General features: G+C 36.1%; 1 protein-coding gene across 1 annotated transcript in view; it reads right to left on the bottom strand.

Annotated features, from left to right (window-relative positions):
- Positions 1-3,697: 3,697 nt before the first annotated feature.
- LOC117330710 (cysteinyl leukotriene receptor 2-like) overlaps positions 3,698-23,853 on the bottom strand; it is a 42,830-nt gene continuing 22,674 nt past the window's right edge. Inside the window, exon 2 of the mRNA XM_033889162.1 lies at positions 3,698-5,198. Coding sequence (XP_033745053.1) covers positions 3,966-5,198 — 1,233 coding nt within the window. The 3' untranslated portion in view covers positions 3,698-3,965. The remainder of the gene's footprint in view (positions 5,199-23,853) is intronic.

Here is a 23,853-nt window from a genome sequence, read left to right as displayed (position 1 = left end):
CAAACAACGTCATATTTATCCTCGCCAATGTTTGCATCGATGTCCAAATCAATGATTTAACAACCAAATACAACCAAACCTATTGCGGCGTACTCAAATTTTAGCTCATAACCGAATTTAAACATATTAGTGCAATAATAAATTAGCGAACTGACAACAGTTGTCATAGAAAACAATAAAAGAAACTTCAATTAGCGAACTGACAACAGTTGTCATAGAAAACAACAAAAGAAACTTCAATTAGCGAACTGACAACAGTTGTCATAGAAAACAATAAAAGAAAAATCAATTAGCGCACTGATAACAGTTGTCATAGAAAACAATACAAGAAACTTCAATTAGCGAACAGACAACAGTTGTCATAGAAAACAATAAAAGAAACTTCAATTAGCGAACTGACAACAGTTGTCATAGAAAACAATAAAAGAAACTTCAATTAGCGTAATCATAAATTAGCGAAGGCTTTCAACGCTAAACTCGCTAAAATAAGATTATCGCTGAAATGAATATATTACAATAACAAAGGAACGTTCAAAACAATGACACTTTCCTTTAAACCTCCATGAAATACATTGATATCTCGTCATTCATATTAGGTATGACCAAATTCATTAATATCTCGTCATTCATATTAAGTATGACCAAATACATTAATATCTCGTCATTCATATTAAGTATGACCAAATACATTGATACTTCATTGTTAACACAATCGTAACAGAACACATTTAATACCAATATATCTATACGTACAAACACATATATCCATGACCATCTGTGCATAACTATGGAACCGGATATCACTATGAGGCATCACTACGTCATTATCAATAGTGTTTAATTTAAACCATACAATTATTTCGGATTTCTAGAAACCTGGAAATCGTGTATCAATCTTCGCATGAACATGGAGGTGAAAAACAACTTCAGTTAAGGGTAATCTATATAGGAGAATAATGTTGAATTTAAAGTCAACGAATACATATTTGTCAGGACATGTAATTTCTCAAAATCATTCATAATTTCCTGTAGATTCTAACAGTTTCTTCTGCAGAGTTACTTTGTGGTAAGATGTAGCAGGCAATAATTCAAATCATGCAAATTATCAAATCCAAAAACTACCCATGTTGGTATACTCACAAGCACATATAGTACACAATAGGAGCAATTGTTTGAACGAATTTTATTTTATATACGTATTAATACTTATTTTGTTTTGACCTTTAAATGCAAATGGCGGCAGTGAATTATGGCATATAGGGCCTGTATCATATTATTAAGACATATGATCATATTAAGATGGGTGTTTACAAGACAAATAGATAAACTGTGGAATAAGCCAGGCCTTTTTCACAAATATGCATCTTTTACCTCAAACTCAGCTGTCGATTTTTTTCTAGAACTAGTCTTCTTGCCAATTCCAGAGTTCTTCATTGTGTCTATTTAGAGCATTTTAGATGGTTGACAAACCGATATACCATATTTGTGTGATATTATTCGCAACCGCCATTTGCATTTCAAGGTCAAAATAGAATCAGTATCTATACATACATAAATTCAAATCTAGCCATATCAATTTTCTATTGTGTGTTATGGACACTTGTGATTAAAACGGCATGGCTATTTTGTGTAATATATGTGATACCGATGAGCTAATTATGTTCCCCTGAAACATGCATTTATCGCATGTTTTGTTGAAATTTACGAACAACTTAACAAATGACATGTCACCAGCAAGGCACATGGCTAGCCACGATACACTCTAACAATTGATCAAGTTACTTCTGTTAAATTGCACCCTACTAGGGGTTTATAGGCTTTATGTATTACTGATATCACTGAATTTTCTATTTAGATGACCCTTAATTGTATCACACACATATATATCTGACACAATTACGCTCGTTCATGGGCAGATTAATTTATAGTTTATGTAAAAATGATTTCTAAAAATATTTTACATTCTGTACATAGAAGATAACGAAGGAAAAGTCAGCATCACTTTAATTGGTCCATCTGACAATGAATGTATCGAAATGGAAACCCTATAATGAATCAATAACATTTAAAAATGATAATTCAACATCGCAGCATATTCCATGTTAAAAACAGTTTCCAATACCTTCCCCTCCTGTATCTCGGCATTGGTAGACATCTCTGTAATATAGGGCTATACTTCCCTCGCGTCTAATACCTACCATAGGGGACATTGAATGATTGCTTGTGTCTTCATTCCTCTAAATACATTTTCACCAAATATTTAACATACGATTCTCAAAGAGTGTCAGTCCGACACGCACACGCACACGCACACGCATCAAGTCTCATAATATAGCATTATTCCGACCACGTTCAGATATGTTCGATACACTAACAAATATTTCTGGATGCATGCCCACATATAGACATAGAAAACAAACCGAATATATGCATGTACATGCCAGTTTATCAAGCTTATTTATAATAAGTTTAACGCATGAAAATAAAGAATGGCTTTGACGAGTTGGAGCTGTTAGTGCGAGTCTGCTGCAATCATGTATTACATATACCGATATCATACATTTGTGTTGTTAATGACAACAGTAGGTTGTGATGTCAGTATGCTGTATGTTTAGTACCTTTAAAGTGTAATGAAGGAGTAATTGACAATACCCTGCCTGTGCCAGGCTTCGAACTAGCGACCTCTCGCTCTCAGGGTAAACATCCTACCATTATGTCTGAGCTACTAAGGTGACCTTATACTCTCTACTTTACAACATAAGCAAACCTCATAGGACGCTTTGTTTGCTGATGTTGTGTGTTTAACAATACAGAATGGCCCAACCCTCTGACCATCGTCGTCCCTACGGAGTCTCTCTGTTTCACTCGTTTGACCCGTTGGAGCATTGGCCTGAAAACTTCCATTTTAACATGAATATTCATATTTTTATCAAAAAAATCAAAATGCTTCTTATTATTGGAGCTATGGTGTTACTGACATCACAAAAGTAATATCAGCATCATTAAGATGATACTAAATTCACCAAAGTCATACCGACATCACTATGGTTTAAAGTGAAGCCGATATCACTATGATGATACTGACATGAATATGGTGATATGGACTTCACCATGGTGATACTGACATGACTATGGTGATATGGACTTCACTATGGTGATACTGACATGACTATGGCGATATGGACTTCACCATGGTGATACTGACATGAGTATGGTGATATCGACTTCACTATGATGATACTGACATGACTATGGCGATATGGACTTCACCATGGTGATACTGACATGAGTATGGTGATATGGACTTCACTATGATGATACTGACATGACTATGGTGATATGGACTTCACCATGGTGATACTGACATGACTATGGTGATATGGACTTCACTATGGTGATACTGACATGACTATGGTGATACTGACATGACTATGGTGATATGGACTTCACCATGGTGATACTGACATGACTATGGTGATATGGACTTCACTATGGTGATACTGACATGACTATGGCGATATGGACTTCACCATGGTGATACTGACATGAGTATGGTGATATGGACTTCACTATGATGATACTGACATGACTATGGTGATATGGACTTCACCATGGTGATACTGACATGACTATGGTGATATGGACTTCACTATGGTGATATGGACTTCACTATGGTGATACTGACATGACTATGGTGATATGGACTTCACTATGGTGATACTGACATGACTATGGCGATATGGACTTCACCATGGTGATACTGACATGACTATGGTGATATGGACTTCACTATGGTGATACTGACATGACTATGGTGATATGGACTTCACCATGGTGATACTGACATGACAAAAGTGATACCGACATCATTACGGTGATACTGACATAACTGCTGATACTGACATCACTAATGTGAAACCGGCATCACTATGGTGATGCAGACGTAACTATGGTGGACAATTAAGTTAGCTGTCCTCTGACAATGTACCATCGACAAGTTTCCTCTTACCTCGAATCCCTATTGATAGAGATAATTTGATATCTTCTTTGAGTTCACCGCTGACCCCCCTGGTGTTACTCCCTTTAACACTTGGTATTTTGTCTAGATGCATGTGCGTCTGTCGACAACAAATTCGATATTTTAGAGATTTCAACATTAGACGAAGGCTACTCTGGAAATGTTTGCCATATAAAGCATATAAAAAGAAATTGACACTAAATGTTGAATAGTACAACAGCTGCGTGATTTCCTGTAGAAGATAGTGGTACATTTCAGTGTGTTGTTGAGTTGTCGTGTAAATAATGAGCGTATACAACCGTCGCACGTGACTTGGTAAATTGAGCACCAGGAATGTTGTCGATACTAGAATAAGTGTTCTTGTCACACGCATTTGAGGCTTGCTGCGTAATGTTCTACTTTTGTTTCTGGAATGCTCCCCATTAAATGAGTCAGTTGGTTTTAAACAATGTTTCCGTTTCCTGTGAAAGGCAGCGGCTTTACAGACGACTTTAACATTCATTAGTAGAATAAGCAGGAACGGTATGATCATTGTTATAACTGTGTCGATCCAAGTCACTTTCTCTAACAAACTTATATACTTGAACTTATGACCACAGCGATATACACCATGAACCTCAACAACAGATGTGGTCCAAAGGGCATAGTTATACAAAACACCCGCGATTACAGCCAGAAATATCACATAGATCTTCTCTCGAAATCTTGAGCATACAATTACAGATCGGAACGGATGGCAGATAGCAATGTATCTCTCAGCTGTAAAACCAACCACATACCAGATGGACAGAAAGCTCGTCACATACGTCACATACACCAGTATCTGGCATAGACTCTCGGTCTTAATGATGTTTGAAACACTACCGTCGAACCATGTTGTGAACAAGGCTACTAAGAAAACGTTGTCAACGAACGCTAGCGTAGCTAGAAAGGTTGTTGCTGAGGACTTCTTCATATGTGTGGATACGAATACGAGCATGGTAACGGTATTCCCAGTGAGACCTACGATAACTATTATTGGGAGAAAGACGTTCCGAAGTGTCCTAGCTGTGTGGTATAAACCATTGTTGTCAGTAGTCAAAAGTGCATCTGCTTCATCAGAGAAATTGTCCCACAATGGTTCCATGTAATGCTCGTAGTCTAAGTATCTGATACTATGGTTGTCACCCGTCGTATCCATCTGGAAAATAAACAATTAAAATTTTGTTAATAACGCAGACTAATGCCACATATATTATTTTACCTATAAGATAATCTTATTTCGCACAAAAACGATTTCCTGTTCCGGTAAACCACGTGTTATCTTACTCCCGCTCTTAGATCTAATTACGTATTGAACCTTGTGCAGTATTATATACTTGAAAATGTTTATATTGAAAAGCATTGTGAAGTAACATCGAAAAATAGTTTGCATAAACAATCGCGCATGGAGTTTGAAACAATAGAAATAATAAAAAAAAATATCTCAAATGTCCAGTTTTCAGTAGTCCTGTCATACATTTGTTGGAGAATAAGGCTTGATAAACAGGGTAAAATACTGGACTAGCTATAATTCATATCCCGAGAGAATTTCCTGTGATGGAATTTTCTCGCTCTAGTTCGTAACGGATACTGACGAAGTATGAGGGACTATAATCAATCACTGTTCTGAAAATAATACCACTGATACAAAAAACAACAAGAAAGCGCGCAGATGTGTAACACAGATAACTCATTCCTTCCAAAGACGTCATCCACTGAAGCGCTTACACGGATACATGTTACTGTTATAGGTTTCATAGCATCGCAATATATCATGGAATTTACTGTCTACACTAGGCATACCAGCTTACAATTCAGAGCTAACGACTCCAAATTACAAGTATTTTCGTCCCCTGCGCATGCTCTTTACACATTACATTATGACTTCCGGTACACACATTCTCTGCAAGTTAATTAAGAAATAATTAACGATGATTCGTGTATTGTTGCAGGATATACAACTCGGACGAGGATATATTTTGCAATTAAATTAATAACTCAGGCCTGCGGCCTTCGTTATTAAATAAAATTGCAAAATATCCGAGTCCGAGTTGTATATCCTGCAACAATACACGAGTCAAAGTTGATTATTTCTATTCTACCATGTACTGTTTAATTCAGAGATCGACCTCTTTCTAATAGAAAAACAGCAAAGAAACCCCGAGAAAACCTTGTAATTTATTTCTTGAGTATTGCATTATTTGTTGATGAAATATTCAGGCAAGCACGATCAAGAGCATCGATCATATGGCATTGATTTTGAAAATTAAAAAAAAAGGATAAAAAAAAAAAAAAAAAAAAGAACAAAAGGGGGGAGGGGGGGGCCTCCGTAGGATTCGAACTAGCGTCGTGATAAAAAAAAAATTATTGAAAGACTAACCCCATTAGCCCACTCGGCTATAGTAACCTTTTATAAAACGGGTGAATATTAGATATATAAAATTGTAACAGCCGTGACTCGCGATCGCGTATTATTGGCACGAGCGTGTATTATTGGCACGAGCGTGGGTTATTGGAAAATAATACATGGTTTTAAACCAATCAGAACTGGCGTTGCATAGCAAACATGGTAGAATATGGTACATAACGCAGGTGCACATACAGTATTATTAGCTTCTTCTGGTCACGGTCGTGCAAAATCAAGGATCGTTCCGATGTTTTATTGCGCCTTGATTATCAATAAATAGTTAGATACAACCATTATAAAACTATTTGATTTAGACACATATGATTTTCTCTGACATTTGACTGTAAGTACCGTTTTTACCGCCATCGAGTGTCGTAGTGTATTAATTCGATGGGTTAGAAAGCACAACAGCATCAAATCTGGAGGAAGGAATGCAATAACAAGAGGGGAAAATGCAAAAGTATTTGAAAGATTAACAACTCATTACCCCTGCTGGAGGAAATGGCAGAGAAATTTTCTCTCGAGGAGGAGATTGTTTGATGCTTGAGACAGTGAAGTGTCTTCTGTTTTGGGTGATCTGTCCATGTCCTCCTCACATTGCTTTGCATCCCATTTCCCCAACAAATTCAATTTCATTTTCAATAAATTTTATTGACATAGAAAGAAAGTCAATCTAAGTCTTCTAACAAATATAAACAATATCCTCTATGTCTGCTAGGAAACCAATGGAGTGATGGAATAAATCGTTTCGGGCCTACAATATGGAACTATTACGAGTGTATATGCTGTCAAACACGGTGAGGGCGTGTGTTTGACCATTATATTCGGAATTGAGGGCATATGGAGATAATCCAATCTAACGTGTTATAGACATCCATACGTTGAAGACCCAATATTAATGCGTAGTTATTTGTCTGGCTTCGACCTGTCGTAAATTTTAGAAAATAAACAGCAAATCCAACACGTCACTTTGATTTGGTTATGTTACAAATTAGGTGGGACAGGATACCATTACGTACCACACACAATCGATAGCGGATGTCACATCTTACATCACTTCCACACTATAAGGCATCTGGGCTTCAAAAACGTTTTCAAATTACTTCAACTGTGGGAGAAGTAATGTTACAGTCTCAAATTCATCCGACGTAAAATATAGTGCATGTACTGTAGTTATGAAATGTTACAGACATCGAACCTTAGTGTTCACTTTCTGTTTCAAATGAGGAATACAATACAAACATTATAATTGACGTTTGAATGGTTTTTTTCAAAGTAACAGCTACATGTAACAAAACAGTTGGGATAGACTAATACTGTTTTGATAATGTCATTATTTAAACACATCACGCGACGCGGCGATTGAAATATGGACACAGCGGTACACGACGACTCAAATTTCTAGAAAAAAAAATCCGATAACTCACTGTCAACAGTGCCAGCTGTGTACACTGCTTGTCTGCGGATTTCTCGCCATTATGTGGTCCAACGAGCATACCCGTGTTGTAGAATGCCGTAATTAAGATTGGTCATGTTTACGTAAAAGGGTCTATGTTTCTTACTTTGTTAAACAAGACATGTCAAAAATTATTTAAATTATTTATTAAGTTGTTTCAATATCCAACAAAGAATTGCGTTTAGTAAATTTCATTTTGTTTATGTACATATGAAATTATAATTATGCCAACGTGTTTTTGTATACACATGAGGCGGTATATCATGACACTCCTGTCGTAGATTGACTGGTCATATCTACCCCGTTCTCTTTTGTTTTGGCTTAAAATGTAACACACGATACGTTTTGATTGTTTCGGTGTTGGCTCTGTTGATGATTCCTAACACCAACAACATTTATTGACCTTTCGGATCACGCCTCCGATCATGATGTTTATGATCAGCTGTGGTCATTGACGTCATTGAGAATATTTCATTTTTTTTCTCAAATTTACCTCGATGAAGCTGCCAAACTTAATTCCATTAGTCCATGAATTTCAGGATCAAACTCTACGTTTAAAATAAAAGTGCACAAAAGCTGCCCTTTCTTCTATTTTATGCCTAATGTACATCAGATTAGGTTGAAAAGTATTTAAATGTGATTAAGGGGCATCTAAACAGCAAATCCAGCCAAAACAGTTGATATTTTACAAGGCTATACATCCCTACTAGGGTGTTATTTAATAGAAATAACTTGATAAAATTTTGACATGTATCATGTCAAACTGTGGGCCTTGCTGTTGACATTCAATTTGTTCAGTAGTTCGTAAATTTCAACAAAACATGAGAAAAATGCATGTTTCAGGGGGACATAATTAACTAATTTGTATCTCATTTATTGTGCAAAACAGTCATGTCGTTTTGCTCACAAGGGTCTAAAGCACAAAATAGGAGCATTGGTTTGACTAGATTGGACTTTATGATATGTATTAACACTGATTTTGTTTAGACCTTGAAATGCAAATGGCGGTTGTGAATAAGATCAGACAATTATGGCATATAAAAAGGTATTTCAAACGTCAAAAATGCTCATATTATCTAATATAGAGAACTCTAGACATGGCAGGAAGACTGTTTTTAGGAAAAAATGTTCATCCGTTGAGTTTGGGGTAAAAGATATATGTTTCTGAAAAAGGCCCAAAACTCACCAGTTTGACAATTTGTCCTAAAATGGTCATTCTTACTATAATCAGATGTCTTAAATGTATTATATAGGAGCATTTTTAACGGCTGAAATGCCTCCCTTTATGCCATATTTGTGTAATATCATCCACAGCCGCCATTTGCATTTCAAGGTCAAAACTAAATATGTGTTTATACCTACATAAAGTCAAATCCGGTCAAACAAATGCTCCTACCCTGTGCTATAGACACCTGTGAGCATGACATCTGGGCTATTTTTCAGGTTTGGTTATTTTTGTGGCTTAGAATTATTCCATGCTACAACTTACCACAAAGTAACTCTATAGAAGAAATTGTTAGCATCTATATCAAATTATCTGTGATTTTAAGACACTTCATGTCCAAACAAACATTTTGGTATATTACATGACTTTTTTGTGCAATTTTTAAGCTATTTATTCGTGTTTGAAATTCAACATTATTCTGCTATATAGATGACCCTTAACAAGAGATCCCAGAGGGATCTTGGCGACCACCATTGAATGATCTTTATAGGTTCTATGTCAGATTGATCTTCTCTCTACTTTTCCCTCCATTTTACTAATCTGTGCAAATTGAGACATCCCTCCAGTACTTTTCAAACAAGGGAATCCTAGTTATATAAGAAATTTGAGATTTAACGATAATGGCTGGTTGTTTGCCAGGTTGTTTTCAGGACAGACTGGTCCAAAAATGCACTACAAGGGACCAAGGGGAACCTACTTATGAAATTTGAGAAAGATCCATTCAGTACTTTGAGAAATAGAGATAACAAACTTCAATTGTCAAAATCCAAGATGGCGGTCTGTCGGCCATTTTGTTTTCCAATTGATCTCAAAATGCAATAAGCATAACGAGGCACCAAGGGGAACCTCCATATGAAATTTGAGAAAGATCCCTTCAGTACTTTCTTAGAAATAGTGATAACAAACTTCAATTGTCAAAATCAAAGATGGCTGTCTGTCGGCCATGTTATTTTCAGATTGGTCTCAAAATGCAATATGCATAACTAGGCACCAAGGGAAACTTACATATGAAATTTCAGAAAGATCCATTCAGTACTTTCTCAGAAATAGTGATAACTAACTTAAATTGTCAAAATCCAAGATGGCTGCCTGTCGACCATGTTGTTTTCTGATTGGTCTCAAAACGCAATATGCATAACTAGGCACCAAGGGAAACTTACATATGAAATTTGAGAAAGATCCCTTAAATACTTTCTCAGAAATAGTGATAACAAACTTCAATTGTCAAAATCCAAGATGGCTGCCTGTCGGCCATCTTGTTTTCAGATTGGTCTCAAAACGCAAAATGCATAACAAGGCACCAAGGGAAACTTACATATGAAATTTGAGAAAGATCCCTTAAATACTTTCTCAGAAATTGTGATAACAAACTTCAATTGTCAAAATCCAAGATGGCTGCCTGTCGGCCATGTTGCTATCTGATTGGTCTCAAAACGCAATATGCATAACTAGGCACCAAGGGAAACCTTCATATGAAATTTGAGAAAGATCCCATCAGTACTTTCTCAGAAGTAGTGATAACAAACTTCAATTGTCAAAATCCAAGATGACTGCCTGTCAGCCATGTTGTTTTCTGATTGGTCTCAAAACGCAATATGCATAACCAGGCACCAAGGGGAACCTACATATGAAATTTCAGAAAGATCCCATCAGTAATTTCTCAAAAATAGCGATAACAACCTTCAATTGTCAAAATCCAAGATGGCTGCCTGTCGGCCATGTTGTTTTCTGATTGGTCTCAAAACGCAATATGCATAACCAGGCACCAAGGGGAACCTACATATGAAATTTGAGAAAGATCCCTTCAGTACTTTCTCAGAAATAGCGATAACAAAATTTCAATTGTCAAAATCCAAGATGGCTGCCTGTCGGCCATGTTGTTTTCTGATTGGTCTCAAAACGCAATATGCATAACCAGGCACCAAGGGGAACCTACATATGAAATTTGAGAAAGATCCCTTAAGTACTTTCTCAGAAATAGCGATAACAAACTTCAATTGTCAAAATCCAAGATGGCTGCCTGTCGGCCATGTTGTTTTCTGATTAGTCTCAAAACGCAATATGCATAACTAGGCATCAAGGGAAACCTACATATGAAATTTGAGAAAGATCCCTTCAGTGCTTTCTCAGATATAGCGATAACAATCTTCAATTGACAAAATCCAAGACGGCTGCCTGATGGCCATGTTGTTATCCGATTGGTCTCAAAACGCAATATGCATAACTAGGCATCAAGGGAAACCTTCATATGAAATTTGAGAAAGATCCCTTAAGTACTTTCTCAGAAATAGCGATAACAAACTTCAATTGTCAAAATCCAAGATGGCTGCCTGTCGGCCATCTTGTTTTCCGATTGGTCTCAAAACGCAATATGCATAACTAAGCACCAAGGGAAACCTACATATAAAATTTGAGAAAGATCCCTTCAGTACTTTCTGAGAAATAGTGATAACAAGAATTGTTTACGGACGGAGGGACGGACGGACGGAGGGACGGACCACGGACCACGGACCACGGACGCAGGGCGATTTTGTATATTTCACAGGGGTAATAAGTTGAGTTGCTCTGGAGACAAATTCAACATCAAATTGAATTTGTCTCAAGAGCAACTCAATTCATTATCGCATGAAATCGACCAAGGCAATACAAAGACACAAATATATGGTGGTACATTTGTATGAGTTAATTAGGCACAAAGGTATGGTGGTTCTTTTGTGTATTAGTTAATAAGGTTAATTTCTATTGTCTTTTGTACAATCCTTGTATACATACGGTACTAGACATATACCTAACCATGCATGTTGGTACTTCGGAAACATATTGCAGTGCTACTGTACTTTGTATTTGATTCAGATTGACTGATATCAAGTGACAACGATAAACGGATAATAACGTCATTAAGCTGTAACTTTAAAGATCACTGACACGGAATTTGTGCAAAGAAGACACAGGGGGATACAGGACCCCATTTTCCTCGCCTTAGCAGAGATAGATGGAGAGACCGACGGAACAAATGAGAAGGAAACGATTCTTACTAATGATTAGGTCGTCACCTTTATAAATGTACAAACACGGAAGGAATAGCTAGAGGGAAGCGAACTCTACTTAACTACGAGTAGAGACCTATCTATACAAGGTACACGTAATCAACAACACTTTAAAACATGCCTTCAATTTCTTGTACAATTGAATCAATTAAGCTAGATTCAATAATTGAATCCCCAAGCGTAGCAAATAAGATGTCGTCTCGGAATACTAAATCGTTAATGCAATATGATATCAAACTAGCATTTTTATTGACAAATTCCATGAAGGTTTTTTTCACTTGCATATTGTTGATCGTTGTTATTCTCTCCAATGTTGACCCGGAATACATTTAACGATAGATTAACGCTTTGGCCGTTTTCGTTGTCGGAGGAGACACCACCATTTAAAGTAGCTAGAATTAAACATAATTGTATTAATGGCTACCAAGCTTCGACCTAATTCAATGTAATTTCTCCTACCGGAGTTTGAGTTGACATCCGAATCAGTGAATGTTCGTTTACGTCACACTATTTATTTCTGTCACCTAACACTGAGTAAAATTATAGGATAACAAATGCATGTTGTGTTAACAATAATTATTATCTAAACTATATTATTATCATTACATTTCTAACGACCGACTATCACAAAGGAGGCAATTAGGGTTGATAAATGGCGAGTAAAAATAGGTTTTGAACGAAATAACATCAAACGAACAAAGTGACATAACTATATCAATAAATAAAGAGTTTCCTTTTCAGCACCACACCGTCTGCAGTCCTCTAACATCTGATGTTTTTATTTTCTTTATATTTACTTTCTTTCATACTTTCCTTTAACCAATACGTCAGGTATGCTAACAGGTATTTTTATAATATTAGTCAGAGCAAAATATCTAGTTATTCCTTTTAGCCTTGAAACTTCTTAATTTTCCCCAGACGTCAATTCTTCTGTTGATGTGTATTGCCAGACTATTTTATTGTATATACACTTATTACTTAAGGGATCTGACACAGTGCCTAGCGTAAATCCTCTCTATATAATATTTATTATTCGTACTCAACTATTGTGCAAGGCGTTTTTCTGACAGTCTTAGTTTCCTAGTTTTCCTCATGTAGTTGGCAACATTTCAAGAAATTCTTATAGTATTCGTTGGTGGTATTAAAACAAAAGGCAAGGTTATACTGAATCATTAAATAAAAGTAAGCACAATACATGTAAAAATTCATACAATATCCAAAATTCTATCGAATCGATTAAATTGTGGGGTAAGTCTCCTGTCTACCCAATGAATAACCCTGTTGCATGGGGCAGACTTGTGATAAAGGTAGCGGGATTTTAATGATCGGGAGGATCGTGACAGACTTGTGATAAAGGTAGCGGGATTTTAATGATTGGGAGGATCGTGACAGACTTGTGATAAAGGTAGCGGGATTTTAATGATCGGGAGGATCGTGACAGACTTGTGATAAAGGTAGCGGGATTTTAATGATCGGGAGGATCGTGACAAAATTGTGATAAAGGTAGCGGGATTTTAATGATCGGGAGGATCGTGACAGAATTGTGATAAAGGTAGCGGGATTTTAATGATCGGGAGGATCGTGACAGAATTGTGATAAAGGTAGCGGGATTTTAATGATCGGGAGGATCGTGACAGACTTGTGATAAAGGTAGCGGGATTTTAATGATCGGGAGGATCGTGACAGAATTGTGATAAAGGTAGCGGGATTTTAATGATCGGGAGGATCGTGACAAAATTTCAAGCCAAAGTGTTTGCTACGATTACCCAATTCGTACATAATCCTATGAGAGCTCGATAAAGCGATGAAACACGACAGGCTTCGATGATTCAACGCAAGGGATCTTTATGAACTTGGAAACACGATTTCTTAATTTCTTTATTTCACAAAGATTCTAAGAACGTATACAAGAGTAATAATTCTATCAACAATTTAAAGCGACGGAGACATTACTACGACATTAGGAAGTACGAATAAAAGGACAAAACAAGTCTGACAGGACAACACTAATATTTATAATAAAATAAGTAAAATGGGAATAAGTGAGATACAATAACCGGGAAAACAAATCTTTTGTTGTTCTGTATTGTATTGTACTCTATCGTATTGTATTATATCGCATTGTATTGTATCGTATTTATTGTACTGTATGTATTATACTATATTAACATTCTGTGTTGCATTTGTCTATATGTCGTTAGTAAACCTAATTGTATTCATGAGACTGTATACTTCAATTTACAGTGATTCGGTCAGCGTAGGAATACAGCTCCAGGTGTTGTAGGTTAGACAATGGCCGCCAGTTACTTTCGGCCTAGAGAGCTTTCGAATGCTAGCATTTATTTACAGAAGCCACAACGAAAAATGAAGCAACGTCACAGGAAATGAGAGCATAATTTTTATGATACTAAAAATGTAGTCAACACGAAATCACTATAAGCGCCAATATTGATCTATGCGAAATAATCAAATTGTCAATGTCGTCATACTCACAGGGGCTCGTTTCCGAATTTTCAGAAATGAAAGACACGACAACATTAAAATCAAGTATTCATAAAAAAATCGGGAGTATCGACATAGTTTCCAGTTGTGTATGTATACTGAATTTTAGTTTTGTGGTTATTCACTGCTGTCAAAGGCCTACGTTTGTTTCGAACCTGTTTTTCGTTCGAATCTGTTTCGAACGAAATATCCTTGGAATCGTGTTCACCTACTATCAAGACGACTTTCATTAAGAATTTAAGAGTTAATAATTGTATTGTACTATATTGTATTGTACTATATTGTATTGCACTATATTGTATTGTACTATATTGTATTGTACGATATTGTATTGTACTGTATTGTATTGTACTATATTGTATTGTTCTATATTGTATTGTACTATATTGTATTGCACTATATTGTATTGTACTGCATTGTATTGTACTATATTGTATTGTACTATATTGTATTGTACTATATTGTACTATATTGTATTGTACTATATTGTATTGTACTATATTGTATTGCACTATATTGTATTGTACTGCATTGTATTATACTATATTGTATTGTACTATATTGTATTGTACTATATTGTACTATATTGTATTGTTCTTTATCGTATTGTACTATATTGTATTGTACTATATTGTATTGTACTGTATTGTATTGAACTTATTTGACTATACTGTATTGTATTATATTGTATTACGACCCATCGACAATTTGAGTGGTTTAGGCCCAACAATAAATGTCCCCTGGGTTGCGATGTAGCATCTTAAATGTGTGTTAATAACACCAACTTGAACAGTGTAATAAACGAAGGATGTCTGGGTCGTCATGCACTCCAATCGATCGGACGTGTCGCATCAATAAAGGATTAGCAGTAAATTTCCAGGTAGCATTTGATCATAAACAAGCCACTTTGCATTAAGTAGTGAACAAGGATGTTTACTTAGATTTCATCAATGTAAACGAATTCTGCATTAAATGTAAACAATGTACAGGTACAGCGACGGGTTGAATCGAGATCACTTCCGGTAGCTGTATAAATATAAAATATGACACTGGATATAGTTATGGAAAATTACTGACTCTATGTAATGTCTCAGTAAAATAAACAATTCAGACTATGTCAAAAGCATGTCCAGTTGTAACAGTTTTATCATGTTTATGATGCTGATGATGTTGCTGATGGTGATGGTGTTGCTGATGCTGATGATGTTGATGATGCTGATGATGTGGATGATGATGGTGATGATGCTGATGATGGTGATGATGCTGATGATACAAGCAGAATGATTTATGAGTAAAACGATTCGAGATACAATATGAAAGGACAAACATGTTTCAATGTGTTTTTTACTTTTATTGCTTACATCCAGAATAGTGAATTCCAATTATAATCATTCAAGATGGTACATCGACGACAAAAGCATAATTACGATCAATTGAAAGTAAAATAGGCTTATGATAGTTTATATTACCATATATTACATACTTTACGATATAATTAAAAGTTTGAACTTCTATTGCATCTATTGTTTCAATAAAACATAGATACAATACATCTTTAGTTACACTCTTGAGAAATTCTCTCCTATTCCGCCTCTTTATTTTGGAATGTAACTTACGGTTGAATAAGCGATCATTATGGGACGATGTAACGAAGTATTTTTTATTTGTTTGTTTTTAAGCAGATATATCTTTAAAGTGGATGCAAGTTTGCGCATGTTCATAACAAGCGGCGAGTAAGCTGTATAAGGCGATGTATTTCTTCTAAGGGGGATTATGGTCTTCGCAACTGTCAGTGTCAGACAGGTGTCGAGGAGATACCTATAGAAGGAACAAAAGCTCGTAAAGAGGATATTAAATATCAAGTGTTGCATGGGGGCGAAGATCTATTTTAAACTTCTTCATTATCTCGTAGATAGGCGACACTGATTAACAACCCCCTACCTTTATGAGTCCCACATTTAGACACCTTACGATCAACATACAGCGGTATACAGCACGCCTTGTCATTGGATTATACAATGTCCAATGAGTTGCGATGTAATATCTTTTACGTTAGCTAATGACCCACGTGAACGGTGTCATAAAACAAGGATTTATGTTAATTACAGTCTCTTACGGTACGCGCACATATTCTCGTTAACAGGTGATCGTGTGTCAAAAGCTGTGTAGACGGAACCGCATATTACTGATTTAGAGCAACCTCTTAATGTGGATCCCAGTGAGGAACACCATCGTATTTGTTATATTCTTGAGCACGATAATTCCTTTCAGGTTAAATCATAAATTATCTTTTGTGTAGAACACGTTGATGCCTTTATTGTTTGTGTACATTCTCCATTCATCAGTTAATGTCTCAAATCAATATTATTGGTTAATGGTTCTTGTGGCTTTCAGAAAACATACGACGGTCAGTTTTTATTAGTTATATATAACACCCGCTCAATAAACATGTGTTTAGACTAGCCAACCGACACTAAACAATACTAATTGCAATGAACTTGCTGTTTTGACTTTGCAGCTCCATTGGAGTACTGCTGTATACACATATTACCGTCAATAACCTGTATAGTGTAATTAAACATGTCATTGTTTTGGGTTTCTGTGATATAGTAACAACCACCTACAATATAGGTAAATGGCCTCCAGCAGGAGCTAAACTCACATAACGCAACCAGAAGTTGTCATCCGGAAGTCGAAATAAATAAAAAAAAAAATTGTGCAGGCGTCAGATAAATACTAATATAACACAGTTTGCTGACTTAGCATATAACGTGACGTATCTGGTATTCTATGCAGCCTGAAGCATCACGAATATCTTCATTAAAATGGGTAGAATACTATCCTAAAATGATGCGTTTTAATCGATTATTGTATCTATATTTTTTGAAAATCTGATTTTGATAAAAACGATCTTACAATATCAGAAATATAACAATAGCACCTCCTGTTTCGAATCTGAGTGAAATTATTTCTGTGTAACCTAAGAATGTTCCGCAGTGCGACGAAAGTTATAATAATCAGACTACAGGAACAAGATACATATAAAAATATATGTGTGATATTAACCTTAGATCATGTTTCATAGAGAGCAGGTTTTATTTCCAATAACTCTTAATCAAAACCCGAAATTGGAGGAGCGAATAAACAACATCGTTATCTGTGGGGTTGCCAGCACAGCTGATGCCACAAAGCGTATTTATCCAAGCCTAGACCCAGGAACGAAGTAATATGGAAGGAATGCATTTTCTGATATTAACTATCAATGCGTTTTTGATTCGCACATTTTGAATTTGAAAAATATGTCTTTTTTATTCAATTACCAGGAATGCTTCAACAGAACAATGATGTATACCGTCCAATGAAAGCGTACCTGTGGGATGTATGGTATCATTAACGAAACATCGAAACAGAACACAAGCCATGGATGTTTCTGATAAAACAAATAATTACAATTTACAGAATCTCTCCAAGTCTTTTATAAAACTAGTGAGACATAACGACATGTGCACAAAATTCTTAATCAACTCAATCAAAACATGCGAATGAAACAGTGTCAAATTATACTCAAGAGAAATTATTGAATAAAACATATGATAATGAGAATAAGACCAGGTGTTTCGGCAGGGTAAGCGTTATTTGCTATCGAAGGAATCCGTCATAGAAAACAAGCATTCAATGAAGGAACAGAAGAACGAAACAATTATAATGATCCTACATCCGTGTGTAACACAGAAAACGTTTGTATTTACACTTTCAATAAATGTCAATGTTATAAAATCGAACTATTTATTATCCTTTAGCCACGAACATAACTCTTGCCTTAGCTTGGACATCAATGGTAGTCAGCGTTCCTATCTACATGAACCCATACAAATGACTAAATGAGATTAGCGATACAGTGTGGCTGAGGGGTTGATATCGCACAGCCTGTTCTATGCGGGTAATAACTTCCGTAGACTAGGTGAGGTTTTCATCCTTCCTGTATAGAAAGTGATATATAATGCATTCACGTATGGTTTCGAGAGATGCAGGTTGAAGAAGGAAATGGGAAAGTTTAATGGCCGACATCATGAACTCATCAAGAATATTATATTCCCATGTGTTAATATGGATATGCCCATTAGTCCCATTGTCACGACCTTAGTTTTCTTTGTTTGATACTTTTACCTAACCAGTATTTCACTGTGTCCAAGCTCCAGATTGGGGTCTCTAAACTGTGAACACGAGGGAGTCTGTTCTGTAGCGGTAGAAAGTAGGTCAGCTAAAGAAAGGTGTTTCTTGTGCTCCAAATATAATACTATATTCATTTACTTTTAACATAGCGCACGGACCGCAGATTTTTACGTCCACGAAAGTGGTTGAGTACTGCATGGTTATTTCAAACACCTCTGCACAGTTTGGCCAGTCGGAACAAATTTTCACATTTCACTTTGAAAACCGCATTTTCTCTTTTACGTGTACAAAGCAATTTCCCCTGGCAAAATTATGTTGTACAAGTCGACTTTTGTAAGTTAAAAATAGCATATTATGTGTCGTGTTTCTTATGGCTGTATAATTTCAGAATAAGGAATGTTTATTGTCTGCTTTTCATGTTGACATGGGGTCTCTTAACATGTGAACAACGGGGTCTCTAAACAAATAAAAATGTCAGCTTCTCCTTGCCGATATTGCCAAATAGACCGATTATTTTCTGTTATTATGGATACTTTAACTTACAAAATCGTCTTACAGGGTATTATCTATACAAACCTATGTTAATACAAGTCTATATCAATAAATCATAGCCGCATAATCTATGTATTTTTGGCATTGATGAGCGCATTTTAGCGGAGAGAATTGGTACTGCACTAATTAAAATTCAGTCTAGTATTAAGAATGGGCAATGATGAGACAAACACTTAGAGACTTGTTTGGACAATGATTTCTCTCGCTTCAATCAACCAGACACTTCAAACGTACAAGACGTACGTAGAATAAAAGATCTGTTAATAATTTATTAAATTACACATATATTTTACTCACGAATGGATATTCATTAAATGTATCCGCCGACATGTTTATGCGGATGGTAATAAAATCAAAGCAATTGGTTTGATTAATTCGGGACCGATCCAGGAACTAATGTGTCGAGGGGGCAAAGTTTAACCTTAAAAATCTGAGGTCTTCTTACAGGCATCGGGTTTGATGGCGAAAATACTCGTAAGATTCTACTACATCTATATTCGCTAATGCATCTATGAACCCTAAACAGCTACATATAGACATCTATATCACTCTTTAGTCCCATTTGTTAATATAATAATTCAAGATGCTTTATCGCCGACAAACGACTTGCTATGTTCGTTTAAAATAAAACAATGTTGTATATATAGAGTACTGACAAGCTAGAAAAGGTCTCGTCGAGTGGCAAGGTATATTATAATGATCGTGAACTCGTAGACAACCAGGAAGCAAAACATGTTGTATACATACAGCAACTGTAAAGCCCCTTTGTTGATCATTAGTAGTTGTGATTGTTTTTTTACCTTGCCCTCTGAGCCAGTGACCTTGATCTTTGATTAGTTGACTTCTTGTATAACTCCGACCAACTTTACTGTGTCAAAACGAAACATACAAAGTGAAAAAATGCAAAAATGGATCTTGACCTTTGACCCATTGACCTTAACATTTGCAGGGTATGACTTCAGCTTGCTTACTAAAAATTGCTTCGTTTTTAACTTCTAATCTTATTTTCAGTATTTAACGCTACATGGACTTATCATTGACAGAAGTTATACCAGTGGCTCAACCTACCGCATTATATCCAGATTAAAAAAATAAATGCGACTGCATAACCATTCGCGAGTAAAATATGTGTAATTTAATAAATTACTAACAGATATTTTAATCTACGTACGTCTTGTACGTTTGAAGTGTCTGGTTTATTGTAACGAGAGAAATCTTGTCCAAACAAGCACATATAAGTGTTTGCCGCATCATTGCTCTTCTCAATATTAGACTGAATTTTAGATAGTACAGTACCAATAATTATCTCCGCTAAACTGCGCTCATCAATGCCAAAAAATAAATAGATTATGCGACTACGAATAAAATGTTATTTTCGTCACATTTTAGATATTTAAGATGGAAAATCGACAAACGTGCCCTGTGTTGTGCTACAAGGTATATTTTATTTGATATAGTGACGATGATATAGACTTGTATTAACATAGGTTAGTATCGATAATACACTGTAAAACGACTATGTAAGTTAATAATAACAGAAAAGAATCGGTCTTTTTGGCAATATCGGCAAGGAGAGGCTGAGATTTTAATTTGTTTAGAGACCCCGTGGTTCACATGTTAAGAGACCCCATGCCAACATAAAAAAGCTGATAATAAACATTCGTTATTCTGAAATTATACAGCCACAAGAAACACGACACATAATCTGCTATTTTTAACTTACAAAATCCGACTTGTACAACATAAAGTTGCCAGGGGAAATTGCTTTGTAAAAGAGAAAATGCGATTTTTTAAAGTAAAATGTGAAAATTTGTTCCGACTGGCCAAACTGTGCAGTATTAATTAAGCGACATTCCTGGAAGTAAAAGATCACTGAAATATCGCTGTAGTCCGTGCGCTATTTCAAAAATAAATGAAGATACGATTTGGAGCACAGGAAACGCTTTTCCTTAGCTTACCTACTTTCTAACGACAGAATAGAGATCCACGTGTGCACAGTTTAGAGACCCCGATGTGGAGCTTGGACACGGTGTATTTGAACTATAATTCTATGGCAAGTGTCGCTGATGACGTAAATGATGCTGTGTCGCTGATGACGTAAATGATGCTGTGTCGCTGATGACGTAAACGATGCTGTGTCGCTGATGACGTAAATGATGCTGTTTCGATGATGACGTAAATGATGCTGTGTCGCTGATGACGTAAATGATGCTGTGTCGCTGACGACGTAAATGATGCTGTGTCGCTGATGACGTAAATGATGCTGTGTCGCTGATGACGTAAATGATGCTGTGTCGCTGATGACGTAAATGATGCTGTGTCACTGATGACGTAAATGACGCTAAGTCGCTGATGAAGTAAATGATGCTTTGTCGCTGATGACGTAAATGACGCTGTGTCGTTGCATGATGACGTAAATGGCGCTGTGGCGGTCCACAAATCAACAGAAATTAAAATGTGTAAGGGAAAACAGCAGACATACCGTCGAGAATCAAAACATATCTAACCCCACACCGCAAACACTAAACATATGTATTCAAAAATATATTCAGTGATTATCACGATTAAAATCCTGTTAAGTTTTATCTAGGCCACGTCTATTTTACGAAAATGCTGCAGTAGAGTTCAGAGCCTCAGCTACAATTATATCACAGTTAGTCAATTGAAAGTAGCCGTCAAAGGCCTTGATTTGAACCTTTATAACACAATGGAGTGGCGATCCGTAGGCGTATCGACACAGGAAGGAAGGAATTCATATACCTTTTCATTAGTAATAACCTTTTTCGGCATAGCCGTATAATATTCTTTTGGCCCCGGATATGAAGCGACAGGTGGCGTTACTGGTCAAGATGAAGTATGTGATTGGTCAATGTAGCGGTAAATGCAAAATGCAGATATGTAGTTAAAAATGAAACAAAGTTAAGATTGGTATGCAAGCTGAATGAGTGGATGTATCTTTTCAAATGACACATTAATACATGAAAATTATATTACCGATTCAAATGCCGTCTTATTATCACCAAAAAAGATTCAAACTGATATAATTGTGCTATCCGTGCTGAAACGCATTAATTGGTTAATTTGTTTCACCAGCAGTTTTACATTATAACAACAAGCATTAAAACTATGCCGTTTATTATTTTTTTTAAAACGACATTCATTGTTTTAATTGATAATGGCGAAGAGTGTTGTCAGGGATTGTTATCTTTCCGAGGAATGTACAACAATTCATAGGATGGTCATTCAAAGTACATGTTCATCATTCGCCCTACATCAATGATGTATCAGCAACATTGTAAGATACCCACGATCTAAGTACAATACCATTTTCTGCACTAAGTACACTGCCGGTAATTTGTCCGCGTTATTATCAGGTAATTTGATAATGATAATAACCGTATCGTTACAGAGAGCTATGAGAGTACGTTTTGATACGAGTAATTGATGTAGAAAAATAACCTCGCGCTGAGATCCACAGAACATTTCGATAACATCATAACTGTATTTCAGTAAGATGTTTGAGAAAAGTAAGAGTGGATGTGTTGTAAAACATCATCATGGAATTCAGTTTCGGCCTGCATGAATGAATAGATGTTTAGGTGGGCATTGTATCATAACACCAATAATAGAAATAGGGACTGTATCAAAACATGAATGATAGAGATAGGGACTGTATCAAAACACAAATGATAGAGATAGGGACTGTATCGAAACACAAACGATAGAGATAGGGACTGTATCGAAACACAAATGATAGAGATAGGGACTGTATCGAAACATAAATGATAGAGATAGGGACTGTATCGAAACATAAATGATAGAGATAGGGACTGTATCAAAACATAAATGATAGAGATAGGGACTGTATCAAAACACAAATGATAGAGATAGGGACTGTATCAATATATAAATGATAGAGATAGGGACTGTATCAATATATAAATGATAGAGATAGGGACTGTATCAAAACACAAATGATAGAGATAAGGACTGTATCAATATATAAATGAGAATATATTAATCGATGCCGAAAACTAAGCAGGAAGTGAAGGAATGCTGGAATGCTATAGAAGAAGCGGAGACATTCCAGTCATACATGGACACTTAATGCAAACATGGACACCAGTCATACATGGATAGCAGTCATACATGGATACCAGTCATACATGGATACCAGTCATACATGGCCATTTAATGCATACATGGACACCAGTCATACATGGACATTTAATGCATAAATGGACACAAGTCATACATGGACACCAGTCATACATGGATACCAGTCATACATGGATACCAGTCATACATGGATACCAGTCATACATGGACACTTAATGCATACATGGACACCAGTCATACATGGACATTTAATGCATACATGGACACAAGTCATACATGGACATTTAATGCATACATGGACACAATTCATACATGGACACCAGTCATACATGG

This window comes from Pecten maximus, chromosome 7 (assembly GCF_902652985.1).
Source record: "Pecten maximus chromosome 7, xPecMax1.1, whole genome shotgun sequence".
In the NCBI taxonomy this organism is placed as follows: Eukaryota; Metazoa; Mollusca; class Bivalvia; order Pectinida; family Pectinidae; genus Pecten; species Pecten maximus.
This window is presented reverse-complemented; position numbering and strand designations above follow the sequence as displayed.